Consider the following 13,263-nt stretch of genomic DNA (forward strand, 5'->3'; position numbering starts at 1 on the left):
ACAACTTCCTCTGGAGCATACAGGAGCTGGTAAGTACTGTTTAACTTTCTGGCACCAGTTGAATGTAATATTTTTTCTCGACCGGAGTACCCCTTTTAGTGTCTTTTCCTTCAAAACTCTATTTCTTGTGGACGTCACCTTGACAAAGACAGTTGGGAAATTGCAAACTCTTTTACTTAAAGTACCATATTTAAAGTATTCTGCAAGACCATCTTGTCCTTAGGCCTATGCTAAGGGTTCTGCCTAAAGTAAATTCCACCTTTAAAGGAAATGTCCGGCGAAGACTTTTTCTATTCCATCCTGCCCGGGCTGCAAAAAAAGACAAAACAAACTTTCACTTACCTCCATATTGTCACGATTCGGCTGGCAGGAGGTGGATCCTCTGTGCCAGAGAGGGATTGGCGTGGACCGTGCTGGTGGACCGGTTCTAAGTTGCTACTGGTATTCACCAGAGCCCGCCGCAAAGCGGGATGGTCTTGCAGCGGCGGTAGCAACCAGGTCATATCCACTAGCAACGGCTCAACCTCTCTGACTGCTGAAGATAGGCGCGGTACAAGGGAGTAGACAAGAGCAAGGTCGGATGTAGCAGAAGGTCGGGGCAGGCAGCAAGGATCGTAGTCAGGGGCAACGGCAGGAGGTCTGGAACACAGGCTAGGAACACACAAGGAAACGCTTTCACTGGCACGATGGCAACAAGATCCGGCGAGGGAGTGCAGGGGAAGTGAGGTATAAATAGGGAGTGCACAGGTGAACACACTAATAAGCCAACTGGGCCAATCAGCGGCGCAGTGGCCCTTTAAATCGCAGAGACCCGGCGCGTGCGCGCCCTAAGGAGCGGGGCCACGCGCGCCGGGACAGGACCGACGGAGAGCGAGTCAGGTACGGGAGCCGGGGTGCGCATCGCGAGCGGGCGCCACCCGCATCGCGAATCGCATCCCGGCTGGGAGAGGTATCGCAGCGCACCCGGTCAGCAGGTCTGACCGGGGCGCTGCAATTGCGAGGATGTTGCGAGCGCTCCGGGAAGCGCTCCGGAGCGCTCGGCGTAACAGTACCCCCCCCCCCCCTTGGGTCTCCCCCTCTTCTTGGAGCCTGAGAACCTGAGGACCAGACTTTTGTCTAGGATGTTGTCCTCAGGTTCCCAGGATCTCTCTTCTGGACCACAGCCCTCCCAATCTACCAAGAAAAATCTTTTTCCTCTGACCGTCTTGGAGGCCAGTATCTCCTTCACGGAGAAGATGTCAGAAGAACCGGAAACAGGAGTGGGAGAAACAAGTTTGGGAGAGAAACGGTTGATGATGAGTGGTTTAAGGAGAGAGACATGGAAGGCATTGGGAATACGAAGAGAAGGAGGAAGAAGGAGTTTGTAAGAGACAGGATTAATCTGGCACAAGACTTTGAAAGGACCAAGATAGCGTGGTCCCAGTTTGTAACTGGGGACACGAAAGCGGACATATTTAGCGGAGAGCCATACCTTGTCTCCGGGAACAAAAATAGGGGGAGTTCTTCTTTTCTTATCGGCAAACCTTTTCATGCGGGATGAAGCCTGTAAAAGAGAATTTTGGGTCTCTTTCCATATGGTGGAAAAATCACGAGTCACTTCATCCACAGCGGGCAAACCAGAGGGCAAGGGAGTAGGGAGGGGGGGAAGAGGGTGACGCCCGTACACCACGAAAAATGGGGACTTAGCAGAAGATTCAGAGGCTCTGAAGTTGTATGAGAATTCGGCCCATGGTAGAAGATCTGCCCAGTCATCCTGGCGGGAGGAAACAAAATGCCGTAAATAGTCACCCAGGACCTGGTTAATTCTTTCTACTTGCCCATTGGATTGGGGATGATAAGAAGAAGAGAAGTTTAATTTAATCTTGAGCTGTTTACAGAGGGCCCTCCAGAATTTAGACACGAATTGGACGCCTCTATCCGAGACGATCTGCGTGGGCAAACCGTGAAGACGAAAAATGTGTACAAAAAATTGTTTTGCCAACTGAGGCGCTGAAGGAAGACCAGGAAGAGGAATAAAATGTGCCATCTTGGAAAATCGATCAACGACCACCCAAACAACAGTGTTGCCACGGAATGGGGGTAAGTCTGTAATAAAGTCCATACCAATCAGTGACCAAGGCTGTTCGGGGACAGGCAGAGGATGAAGGAGACCAGCAGGCTTCTGGCGAGGAGTCTTATCCTGGGCACAGACAGTACAGGCCCGCACAAAATCAACAACATCCGTCTCCAGAGTCGGCCACCAATAGAAACGAGAGATGAGTTGCAAGGACTTTTTGATGCCCGCATGGCCTGCGAGGTGGGAGGAGTGACCCCATCTGAGAATCCCGAGACGTTGGCGTGGAGAAACGAAGGTCTTCCCTGGAGGAGTTTGCCTGATGGAGGCTGGAGAAGTGGAGATCAGACAGTCAGGAGGAATGATGTGTTGCGGAGAGACCTCTACTTCCGAGGCATCCGAGGAACGAGAGAGAGGGCATCGGCCCTAATGTTCTTGTCGGCAGGGCGAAAATGAATTTCAAAGTTAAAACGGGCAAAGAACAACGACCACCTGGCCTGGCGAGGGTTCAGCCGTTGGGCAGACTGGAGATAGGAGAGATTCTTGTGATCGGTGTAAATGATAACTGGAAATTTTGATCCCTCCAGCAGATGCCTCCATTCCTCAAGTGCCAATTTAATGGCCAGTAGTTCTCGATCCCCGATGGAGTAGTTTCTCTCCGCCGGAGAGAAGGTCCTAGAAAAAAAACCACAAGTAACAGCATGCCCGGAAGAATTTTTTTGTAGAAGGACCGCTCCAGCTCCCACTGAGGAGGCATCTACCTCCAATAGGAAGGGTTTAGATGGGTCAGGTCTGGAGAGCACGGGAGCAGAAGAAAATGCAGACTTGAGCCGTTTAAATGCGTCTTCCGCTTGGGGAGACCAGGACTTGGGATTGGCATTTTTCTTGGTTAAAGCCACGATAGGAGCCACAATAGTGGAAAAGTGTGGAATAAATTGTCTGTAATAATTGGCGAACCCCAAAAAACGTTGGATAGCACGGAGTCCGAAGGGGCGTGGCCAATCTAAGACGGCAGAGAGTTTATCCGGGTCCATTTGTAATCCCTGGCCAGAGACCAAGTATCCTAGGAAAGGAAGAGATTGACATTCAAACAGACATTTCTCCATTTTGGCATAAAGTTGATTGTCTCGAAGTCTCTGAAGAACCATGCGGATATGCTGGCGGTGTTCTTCTAAGTTGGCAGAAAAAATCAGAATATCGTCCAGATACACAACAACACAGGAATATAAGAGATCACGAAAAATTTCATTAACAAAGTCTTGGAAGACGGCAGGGGCGTTGCACAGGCCAAAGGGCATGACCAGATACTCAAAGTGTCCATCTCTGGTGTTAAATGCAGTCTTCCATTCGTCCCCATCCCTGATGCGGATGAGATTATAAGCACCTCTTAAGTCCAGTTTGGTAAAGATGTGGGCACCTTGAAGGCGATCAAAGAGTTCTGAGATAAGAGGTAGGGGGTAGCGGTTCTTTACCGTGATTTTATTAAGTCCGCGGTAATCAATGCAAGGACGTAGGGAGCCATCTTTTTTGGACACAAAAAAAAATCCAGCTCCGGCAGGAGAGGAGGATTTGCGGATAAACCCCTTTTTTAAATTTTCCTGGATGTATTCAGACATAGCAAGAGTCTCTGGAGCGGACAGAGGATAAATTCTGCCCCGGGGTGGAGTAGTGCCCGGGAGGAGGTCAATAGGACAGTCATAAGGCCTGTGAGGAGGTAAAGTCTCAGCTTGCTTTTTGCAAAACACGTCAGCATAGTCCATATAAGCCTTAGGGAGACCGGTTACAGGGGGAACCACAGGGTCACGGCAGGGAGTACTGGGAACCGGTTTAAGACAGTCCTTGAAACAAGAGGTACCCCAGCTCTTGATCTCTCCTGTGGACCAATCAAGGGTTGGGGAATGGCGTTGAAGCCACGGTAGTCCAAGGAGAATTTCGGAAGTGCAATTGGAGAGGACCAAAAACTCAATTTTTTCGTGATGAGGTCCGATGCACATTAGGAGGGGTTCCGTGCGGTAACGCACGGTACAGTCCAATCTTTCATTGTTAACACAATTGATGTAGAGGGGTCTGGCGAGACTGGTCACCGGGATGTTGAACCTGTTGATGAGAGAGGCCAAAATAAAATTTCCTGCAGATCCAGAATCCAAGAAGGCCATGGTAGAGAAGGAGAAGGTAGAGGAAGATATACGCACAGGCACAGTAAGGCGTGGAGAAGCAGAGTTGACATCAAGAGCTGTCTCACCTTTGTGCGGAGTCAGCGTACGTCTTTCCAGGCGGGGAGGACGGATAGGACAATCCTTCAGGAAGTGTTCGGTACCGGCACAGTACAGGCACAGATTCTCCATGCGGCGTCGTGTCCTCTCTTGAGGTGTCAAGCGAGACCGGTCAACTTGCATAGCCTCCACGGCGGGAGGCACAGGAACGGATTGCAGAGGACCAGAGGAGAGAGGAGCCGGGGAGAAAAAACGCCTCGTGCGAACAAAGTCCATATCCTGGCGGAGCTCCTGACGCCTTTCGGAAAAACGCATGTCAATGCGAATGGCTAGGTGAATGAGTTCATGTAGGTTAGCAGGAATTTCTCGTGCGGCCAGAACATCTTTAATGTTGCTGGATAGGCCTTTTTTAAAGGTCGCGCAGAGGGCCTCATTATTCCAGGATAATTCGGAGGCAAGAGTACGGAATTGGATGGCGTACTCGCCAACGGAAGAAATACCCTGGACCAGGTTCAGCAGGGCAGTCTCAGCAGAAGAGGCTCGGGCAGGTTCCTCAAAGACACTTCGAATCTCCGTGAAGAAGGAGTGTACAGAGGCAGTGACGGGGTCATTGCGGTCCCAGAGCGGTGTGGCCCATGACAGAGCTTTCCCAGACAGAAGGCTGACTACGAAAGCCACCTTAGACCTTTCAGTAGGAAACTGGTCCGACATCATCTCCAAGTGCAGGGAACATTGTGAAAGAAAGCCACGGCAAAACTTAGAGTCCCCATCAAATTTATCCGGCAAGGATAGTCGTAGGCCGGAAGCGGCCACTCGCTGCGGAGGAGGTGCAGGAGCTGGCGGAGGAGATGATTGCTGAAGCTGTGGTAGTAGCTGCTGTAGCATCACGGTCAGTTGAGACAGCTGGTGGCCTTGTTGCGCTATCTGTTGCGACTGCTGGGCGACCACCGTGGTGAGGTCGGCGACAACTGGCAGTGGAACTTCAGCGGGATCCATGGCCGGATCTACTGTCACGTTTCGGCTGGCAGGAGGTGGATCCTCTGTGCCAGAGAGGGATTGGCGTGGACCGTGCTGGTGGACCGGTTCTAAGTTGCTACTGGTATTCACCAGAGCCCGCCGCAAAGCGGGATGGTCTTGCAGCGGCGGTAGCAACCAGGTCGTATCCACTAGCAACGGCTCAACCTCTCTGACTGCTGAAGATAGGCGCGGTACAAGGGAGTAGACAAGAGCAAGGTCGGACGTAGCAGAAGGTCGGGGCAGGCAGCAAGGATCGTAGTCAGGGGCAACGGCAGGAGGTCTGGAACACAGGCTAGGAACACACAAGGAAACGCTTTCACTGGCACGATGGCAACAAGATCCGGCGAGGGAGTGCAGGGGAAGTGAGGTATAAATAGGGAGTGCACAGGTGAACACACTAATAAGCCAACTGGGCCAATCAGCGGCGCAGTGGCCCTTTAAATCGCAGAGACCCGGCGCGCGCGGGCCCTAAGGAGCGGGGCCGCGCGCGCCGGGACAGGACCGACGGAGAGCGAGTCAGGTACGGGAGCCGGGGTGCGCATCGCGAGCGGGCGCCACCCGCATCGCAAATCGCATCCCGGCTGGGAGAGGTATCGCAGCGCACCCGGTCAGCAGGTCTGACCGGGGCGCTGCAATTGCGAGGATGTTGCGAGCGCTCCGGGGAGGAGCGGGGACCCGGAGCGCTCGGCGTAACACATATGTTCCCCCGGAGCTCCGCAACAGCTGATCGGTCGGCCGGGCTGTTTACTTCCTACTTCCTTTAGCCCGGTACGTCACATGGCGCTTCAGCCTATCACCGGCCACAGCAATGTCCCGCCTCGGCTGGTGATAGGCTGAAGCGCCATGTGATATACTGAGCTAAAGTAAGTAGGAAGTAAACAGCCCGGCCGACCGATCAGCTGTTGCGGAGCTCCGGGGGAACATATGGAGGTAAGTGAAAGTTCGTTTTGTCTTTTTTTGCAGCCCGGGCAGGATGGAATAGAAAAAGTCTGCGCCGGACAATTCCTTTAACATAAATTCGGAACTATTACTTCTAGCACTCTTTCCCAATCCTCAAGATGAAGAACAGGTAAGCTTTCCTCTCCTGGATGTTAAATAATTAATTTTGTTACTTTATCGTTAAAGAACTCTTTCATGAAGGCAGAACATTTATTTCTTCGGTTCACATGCCCGAACATGAGCCACAAGACAAGTAAAGCCTCTCTCTCCATGGGGATTTGAGACCTTATTAACCCTTTAACGACGCAGGACGTATATTTACGTCCTACGCCGGCTCCCACGATATGAAGCGGGGTCGCTATATCATTAATTAAACCGCACGGTCAAAAAAAGTCCAAAAAAGCGTATTTTGGTCACTTTTTATACCATTAAAAAATGAATAAAAAGTGATAAAAAAGTCCGATCAAAACAAAAATCATACTGATAAAAACATCAGATCACGGCGCAAAAAAATGAGCTCTCGCACCGCCCTGTACATGGAAAAATAAAAAAGTTAAAGGGGTCAGAAGAGGACATTTTTAAACGTATAAATTTTCCTGCACGTAGTTATGATTTTTTCCAGAAGTACGACAAAATCAAACCTATATAAGTAGGATATAATTTTAACCGTATGGACCTACAGAATAATGATAAGGTGTCATTTTTACCGAAATATGCACTACGTAGAAACGGAAGCCCCCAAAATTTACAAAATGGCGTTTTTTTCTTTGATTTTGTCGCACAATGTTTTTTTTTTCTGTTTCGTCGTGAATTTTTGGGTAAAATGACTGATGTCACTGCAAAGTAGAATTGGTGATGCAAAAAATAAGCCATAATATGGATTTTTAGGTGGAAGATTGAAAGGGTTATGATTTTTAAAAGGTAAGGAGGAAAAAACGAAAGTGCAAAAACGGAAAAACCCTGAGTCCTTAAGGGGTTAAGGGCTGCTACTCCTTGGATGACTGTGAATGTCTTCTGTCTGGCATCATTCCATCAGGTCTACCCCTGTCTCCTGGCTGGGAGAAGCAACATTCCTCTAGACAACACCTGTCAGGCTGCAACATGGTTCTCCACTTCAACGTCTACTTTGTGAAACATAGTAGATTGGATCCTTTATTCTCAGAGGGTTCTGTCTTTGGCAAAGAAGTCCTCCAGCATGCAGCTTATCACACACAAGTTCATTGCTATGTAAGACCCATTGTGTGCTGCCAAAGGACCTCTAGGAAAGAATACAATCTTGCTTACCTGAAATTTTTACTCTAATTTACTTAGAGTGGAGTGTAGTTTTCTTTGTGTTTTTTTTCCCAACAGATATTTTTCCACAGTATTTACTAAGGTTTTCCTACTTTTTGCACTTTTCCCTACGTTTTGCTTTTTTTTTTTTACACATGCTCTGATCTGTAGGGTTTTCCTCAGCTCAAATCTACTACATTTTCTGTGGAAACCTAAGTAAATATGTTGAGATTTTTTGAAAATTTTGGGACACACTCCCTTTTGATGACCATGCCCCCTTTTTCTTGCAGCCATGCCCTTTTTTGGGGGTTTCTCTGTAAAATGGTGAGTTGGTTGGTTTTTTAAAATTCTGGCGCAATTTCTGGGTCACATTCTGGCGCAGAATCTGGCGCACAACCCAACAAAACAGGTCGGGTTTACAATAGTAAATTAGTGCCAATGTCTATAAACACCACAATACCTTCTTACTGCTTTGTTTTATACACTGTCTGGTGCGCTTGCTATCCTTTTATATGTGAGTAATGATTCTGATTGATTATTTGTTGTTATTGTGTTATTATTACTGCTGCATGTTTTCTAGTCCATTAAGGAGTTAAAGGAGAAGTCTCATGTAGGAAAATTTATAAGTAAGTGTCTGATTACGGAGGTTCCGACCGTTGGGACCCACCACCATCTCTTGTACAGTGCCCCGGCTCTTCTCGTGCATGGAGCGGGGAACGGCTTGGGCCCTCAATTCATCTCTATTGGAGAGACTGAGATACACAAGTACAGCAGTCATGTATCTCCAACTCTCCCCTTTGGATATGGGATTAATTGTCCTGCATGAGAATTCTCCTATAAAGAAGTTAACCCATTGTGTGCTGCCTAAGGATATCAAGGACACAATACAGGTAAGAACATTTTATTCAATTTTATTCAATATGCCAAAGTCCCCTCACCACATAATTTGTTTCCTCTTTTTTCAGATGTCATCCATATCAGTGCCTGGAACTGAAGGTATAATCTATTGTACAGCACTACCACACATTCCATTACTAAGGAGCCCAGTGGTCGAGAAGTCCTTATAGGTTATTTGCTATTTAACACTGGGACCTGACCCCCTACAACAGACATGAAGGGATGGACTCACATTAGTGCAACAATCCTTCTGTTCACAAAAATAATTTACTTTACATACAGAATCCAAAAGCATGGAGTGCCACATTGTGCATAGGGTAGTCTGAGAATATTGAGACCAATTTACATACAGGAGAGGGAACTGGGAATGAGGGAAACTCTACCAGCAAGATCCACAAAGAAGATAGCATATATGTTAAAGGACATCTGTAGTGCAATATAACTTATCCCCTCTCTGAAGGATAGGGGATAAGATATAGATCGCGGGGGATCTGAGTGCTGGGGCCCCCAGGATCTCCCCACATGACACGTCGGCTGACACGTCCCCCAAGTACCCCATAGAGATACATGGAGGGGCGTGTCTGCATGCCTTTCTCCTGGGGACAAAACACTTCCTGCAGACTGCCGCGGCCCTGTCCAAGAGATCCCGGGGTGCCCCAGTGCTCGGACCCCCCACGATCTATAACTTATCCCCTATCCTTCAAAGAGGGGATAAGTTATATTGCACTACATATGCACTACAGCGTTATGTTGCGCTGGAGTACTCCTTTAACTGTTCACTCTGCATGTACTATATAGTGATATTTTAATTTGAACAAGGCAGTTGCCTTAATTCTATGAAAGTTATGGAGATACTAAATCCAGTGAATCCAGTAGTCACAAAAAGAGAGATCCCCACACATATGTAGGCACCTACTCATACGAAAGAGCTAAGTCAAACAGAGAATCTACAGCAGCACACTGCTAGCACTAGGATATAGAGTATGTATAATATGAAACATTTAAAATTGTAATACTGCTAGAGAGAAAAAAAGATTTTTAGCATACAATTTGTCCAAATAATATATACATCCTAACACAGTAAGGTGACCTCATTTTGGGATGGACCCTACACTATAGATATGCCTCTTCTGGGTTAGCAATAAGCCTACAAACTTTGGGCATGTAGAATCCAGCAATCTCCTACTTAGAACACTCAGGGGATGGGTGAAGTACACAACCAAACAATACAAAATAATTTGGTCAGCACATCCACTGCAACTATTAAATACTATAATACTAGAAAATGCTGGGTGGACTGGAATAACTGGACTGGCCGGGGAGGGTGGGCCCCACTTGGCATGTGCTCTCCCTATAAATCCAGTCTTGTTGCACTGATAGCTTCCTCTAAAAGCTACATACAAGCAGAAACTAGTACTAGAACTTGAGTAAGGCAAAGTAAATGCTGCTGACAGCATCTCTTCTGATGGGGTAACTTACATTCAGGTCTGTCTGACATGCCTTATTGAAATAGGCCAATATCGAATAGGCCAATATCGCTCTGTGTGATAGAACTAGTGGTCAGCTGACGAATAAGCAAGTGCTCCTTTGTCAACTTGTCACTTTGTTCTGACCTGCTAAAGAATCATCTTTTGTCATTGTCAGCTGCGCACAGGGGATATGCGACCGACAAATGATAAAAGCATGAACGATCCAGACATCAATCATGGGGCCCTTTTACTTTTTCACATTTATGTGGCAGTCTTGTGCTTAAATAAACAACATTCAAGTTTCCCCCCATCATTCTGCACTCAATAACCCATAATGAGAATGCAAAAACTGAATTTATGAACATGTTAGAAAAAAAAAATATATATATATATATATATTGCATTGATGTAAATATTCAGACCCAATACTAGGTCATTCACAAACTTGTCCCAAAGCCACTCCTCTGTTTCTTGTTTTTTTGTGTTCTTAGGGCCATTTTCATGTTGGTAGTGAACCAGGCTAGTCTCAGGTCCAGAGCACTCTGGATCAGGTTTTCATTAAGAATATCCCTGTACAGTGATCCCCCCGACCTATGATGGCCCCGACATACAATCATTTCAACATACGATGGCCTCTCAGAGGCCATCACATGTGTAAGGCAGCATCAACATATGATGCTTTTTTATGTCGGGGCCTGTGCATAAATGGCTATCCGGCAGCACAGACTGCTTCAGCTGCCACCGGATAGCCGTTTACGGTGCCCCATGTGCTCCGCTGACGATCACTTACCGGTCCTCGGGGCTCCGGCGCGTCCTCTTCAGGATCCCCTGCATCGTCGGTGCTCTCCATCGTCGTCATCACGTCGCTGCGCACGCTGTCCGGTCATCCAATAGGAGCGGTGTGCGTAGCGAAGTGATGGCGGCGACGGAGAGCGAGGATGCCGGGGAAGCAGAGGCCTTGCCGGAGCGTCGGGGACACCCCGGGGTCACGGCGACAGCAATGGAGGGCGACATCCAGGGCAGCGGTGACGGTCCGGAGCGGCGGGGACACGTGAGTATAACCTCTAATACCGTTGGCTGTCCGGGCATGCTAGGTGTCGTAGTTTTGCAACATCCGGAGGTCCGCAAGTTGTAGACCACTGTCCTATACTTTACATTGCACGGATCCCTCAACATACGATGGTTTCAACAAACGATGATTCATTTGGAACGGATCACCATCGTATGTTGAGGGACCACTGTTCTTTGCTCTATTTAGCTTTCCCTCAACTCTGACCAATTTTCCTGTCCCAGCCACTGAGAATACACCCCCACAGCATGATACTGCCACCACCATGCTTCCCTGTAGGGATGGTATTGGGCAGGTGATGAACAGTGCCTGGTTTCCTCCAGACATAGGGTTTCAGTTTGGTTACATTAGACCAGATAATCTTGTCTCTCACAGTCTGAGAATCCTTCAGGTGCTTTGCTGCAAAATAAAAAATGGGCTTTTATGTGTCTTTTACTGAGGAGAGGCTTCTCCTGGCCATTTTGCCATAAAGCTCAGACTGCTGCAGCGATAGTTGGCTTGATAGTTGATATTTTTATGTACATTTTTAAACAAATACAGTAAATATGGCTAGTACGATACATTTGTTCTGCATAAGTGAAAAGGTGCACTGTGGGCACTTTTTGACTGGTGACAAAGCCCAAGTACATGATGTGAATCAGACCTTATTATATATAAAATATTAGAGAGATACCATATATACTCGAGTATAAGCCTAGTTTTTCAGCACAATGGGAGTTGTAGTTTTGAAACCTCTGGAGGTCCACAGGTTGAAGACCACTGCGGCCTTCGTCATCATCCAGACCCCCCCCCTTTAGTTTTCTACTCACCTCCCCTCGGTGGGAAGGAAGGGTGAGCTGGTCCGGGCCATCTATGCTGCAGGGACCGTCCGGTGGGGAGGGTTAGTCGTTCCGGGCTGTCCATTTTCACCGGGGGGGGGGCCCTCTTCTCCGCGCTCTGGGCCTGCCCCGGACTAGTGACGTTTCCTTGACGACGACGCACAGGGATGTGCATGAGCGTCCGCAGGTTGAAGACCACTGATGAAGGGATTGATGAAGGGGGGGATGATGATGATGGGGTCTGGATGATGACATGGGGGGATGATGTATTTCCTACCCTAGGCTTATAGTCGAGTTAATAACCTTTCCTGAGTTTTTGGGGTCAAATTAGGGGCCTCGGCTTATATTCGGGTCGGCTTATACTTGAGTATATACGGTACATTATCAACAATTCTCTTATATTTAGATTTCCGCTGGCTGTCCTAAAATCTTACCAAACCATTGTTTTCATAAAACGATGACGAAAAACTGTGGAAATCTTTCCTAAGATTGCTTGACAACCATGGTTAGAAATAATAAGCAATATATATTATGAAAATGCATTTTGAGATTGTAACATATTTTTCTTTGTTTTCTTTCCAAGTTGTTGCCCAATTTCGCATTGCTGATGTAATTGCTAAGAAACGCGATGGCTTGACACTATCCGCGCAAGAGATCAGACATGTGGTAAAAGCAACAATGACTGGCCAAGCTCAAGATAGTCAGCTGGGTAATGAAACCAATACAAAGTATTAATGGAGATAAAGCCTTAGTATACAGTTCTCAGATGCCTCCTTAACTGTGGCATCCATACAGTATGAGGCATCCGTATAGTACAAATAAAAATGTAATCTGATATTTGTACATACAATGCCCATTTTCCCCTTTAATTTTATTTTAGTGCAGTGAGTAAGAAATACATTTCTTATTGCCCTATATAATGATCAGAAATGAATCAGTCAGTGAATGGAAACATTAACCCCTTAAGGACGCAGGGTTTTTCCGTTTTAGTATTTTCATTTTTTCCTCATCACATTCTAAAAATCATAACCCTTTCAATTTTGCACATATAATTCCATATGATGGCTTATTTTTTGTGCCACCAATTCTACTTTGCAGTGACATTAGTCATTTTACCAAAAAATCCATGGCGAAACGGAAAAAAAATTCATTGTGCAACACAATTGAAGAAAAAATGTCATTTTGTAAATTTTGGGGGCTTCCGTTTCTATGCAGTAAATTTTTTGGTAAAAATGACACCTCATCTTTATTCTGTAGGTCCATACGGTTAAAATGATACCCTACTTATATAGGTTGGATATTGTCGTACTTCGGAAAAAAATCATAACTACATGCAGGAAAATGTATCTGTTAAAAAATGTCATTTTCTAACCCCTATAACTTTTGTATTTTTCCGCGTACGGGCCAGTATGAGGGCTAATTTTTTGCGCCGTTTTCTGAAAGTTTTATCGGTACCATTTTTTGTATTGATCGGACTTTTTCATTGCTTTTTATTCATTTTTTCATGATATAAAAA

At 46.9% G+C, this 13,263-nt stretch overlaps 1 protein-coding gene across 1 annotated transcript in view; it reads left to right on the forward strand.

The window, feature by feature from the left end:
* Nucleotides 1–13,263, forward strand: part of TYMP (thymidine phosphorylase) — a 47,467-nt gene that overhangs the window by 3,638 nt on the left and 30,566 nt on the right. The window contains exons 2-3 of the mRNA XM_056573032.1: nt 8,460–8,490; nt 12,331–12,456. Coding sequence (XP_056429007.1) covers nt 8,460–8,490; nt 12,331–12,456 — 157 coding nt within the window. The remainder of the gene's footprint in view (nt 1–8,459; nt 8,491–12,330; nt 12,457–13,263) is intronic.

This window comes from Hyla sarda, chromosome 4 (genome assembly GCF_029499605.1).
Source record: "Hyla sarda isolate aHylSar1 chromosome 4, aHylSar1.hap1, whole genome shotgun sequence".
Taxonomy (NCBI): domain Eukaryota; kingdom Metazoa; phylum Chordata; class Amphibia; order Anura; family Hylidae; genus Hyla; species Hyla sarda.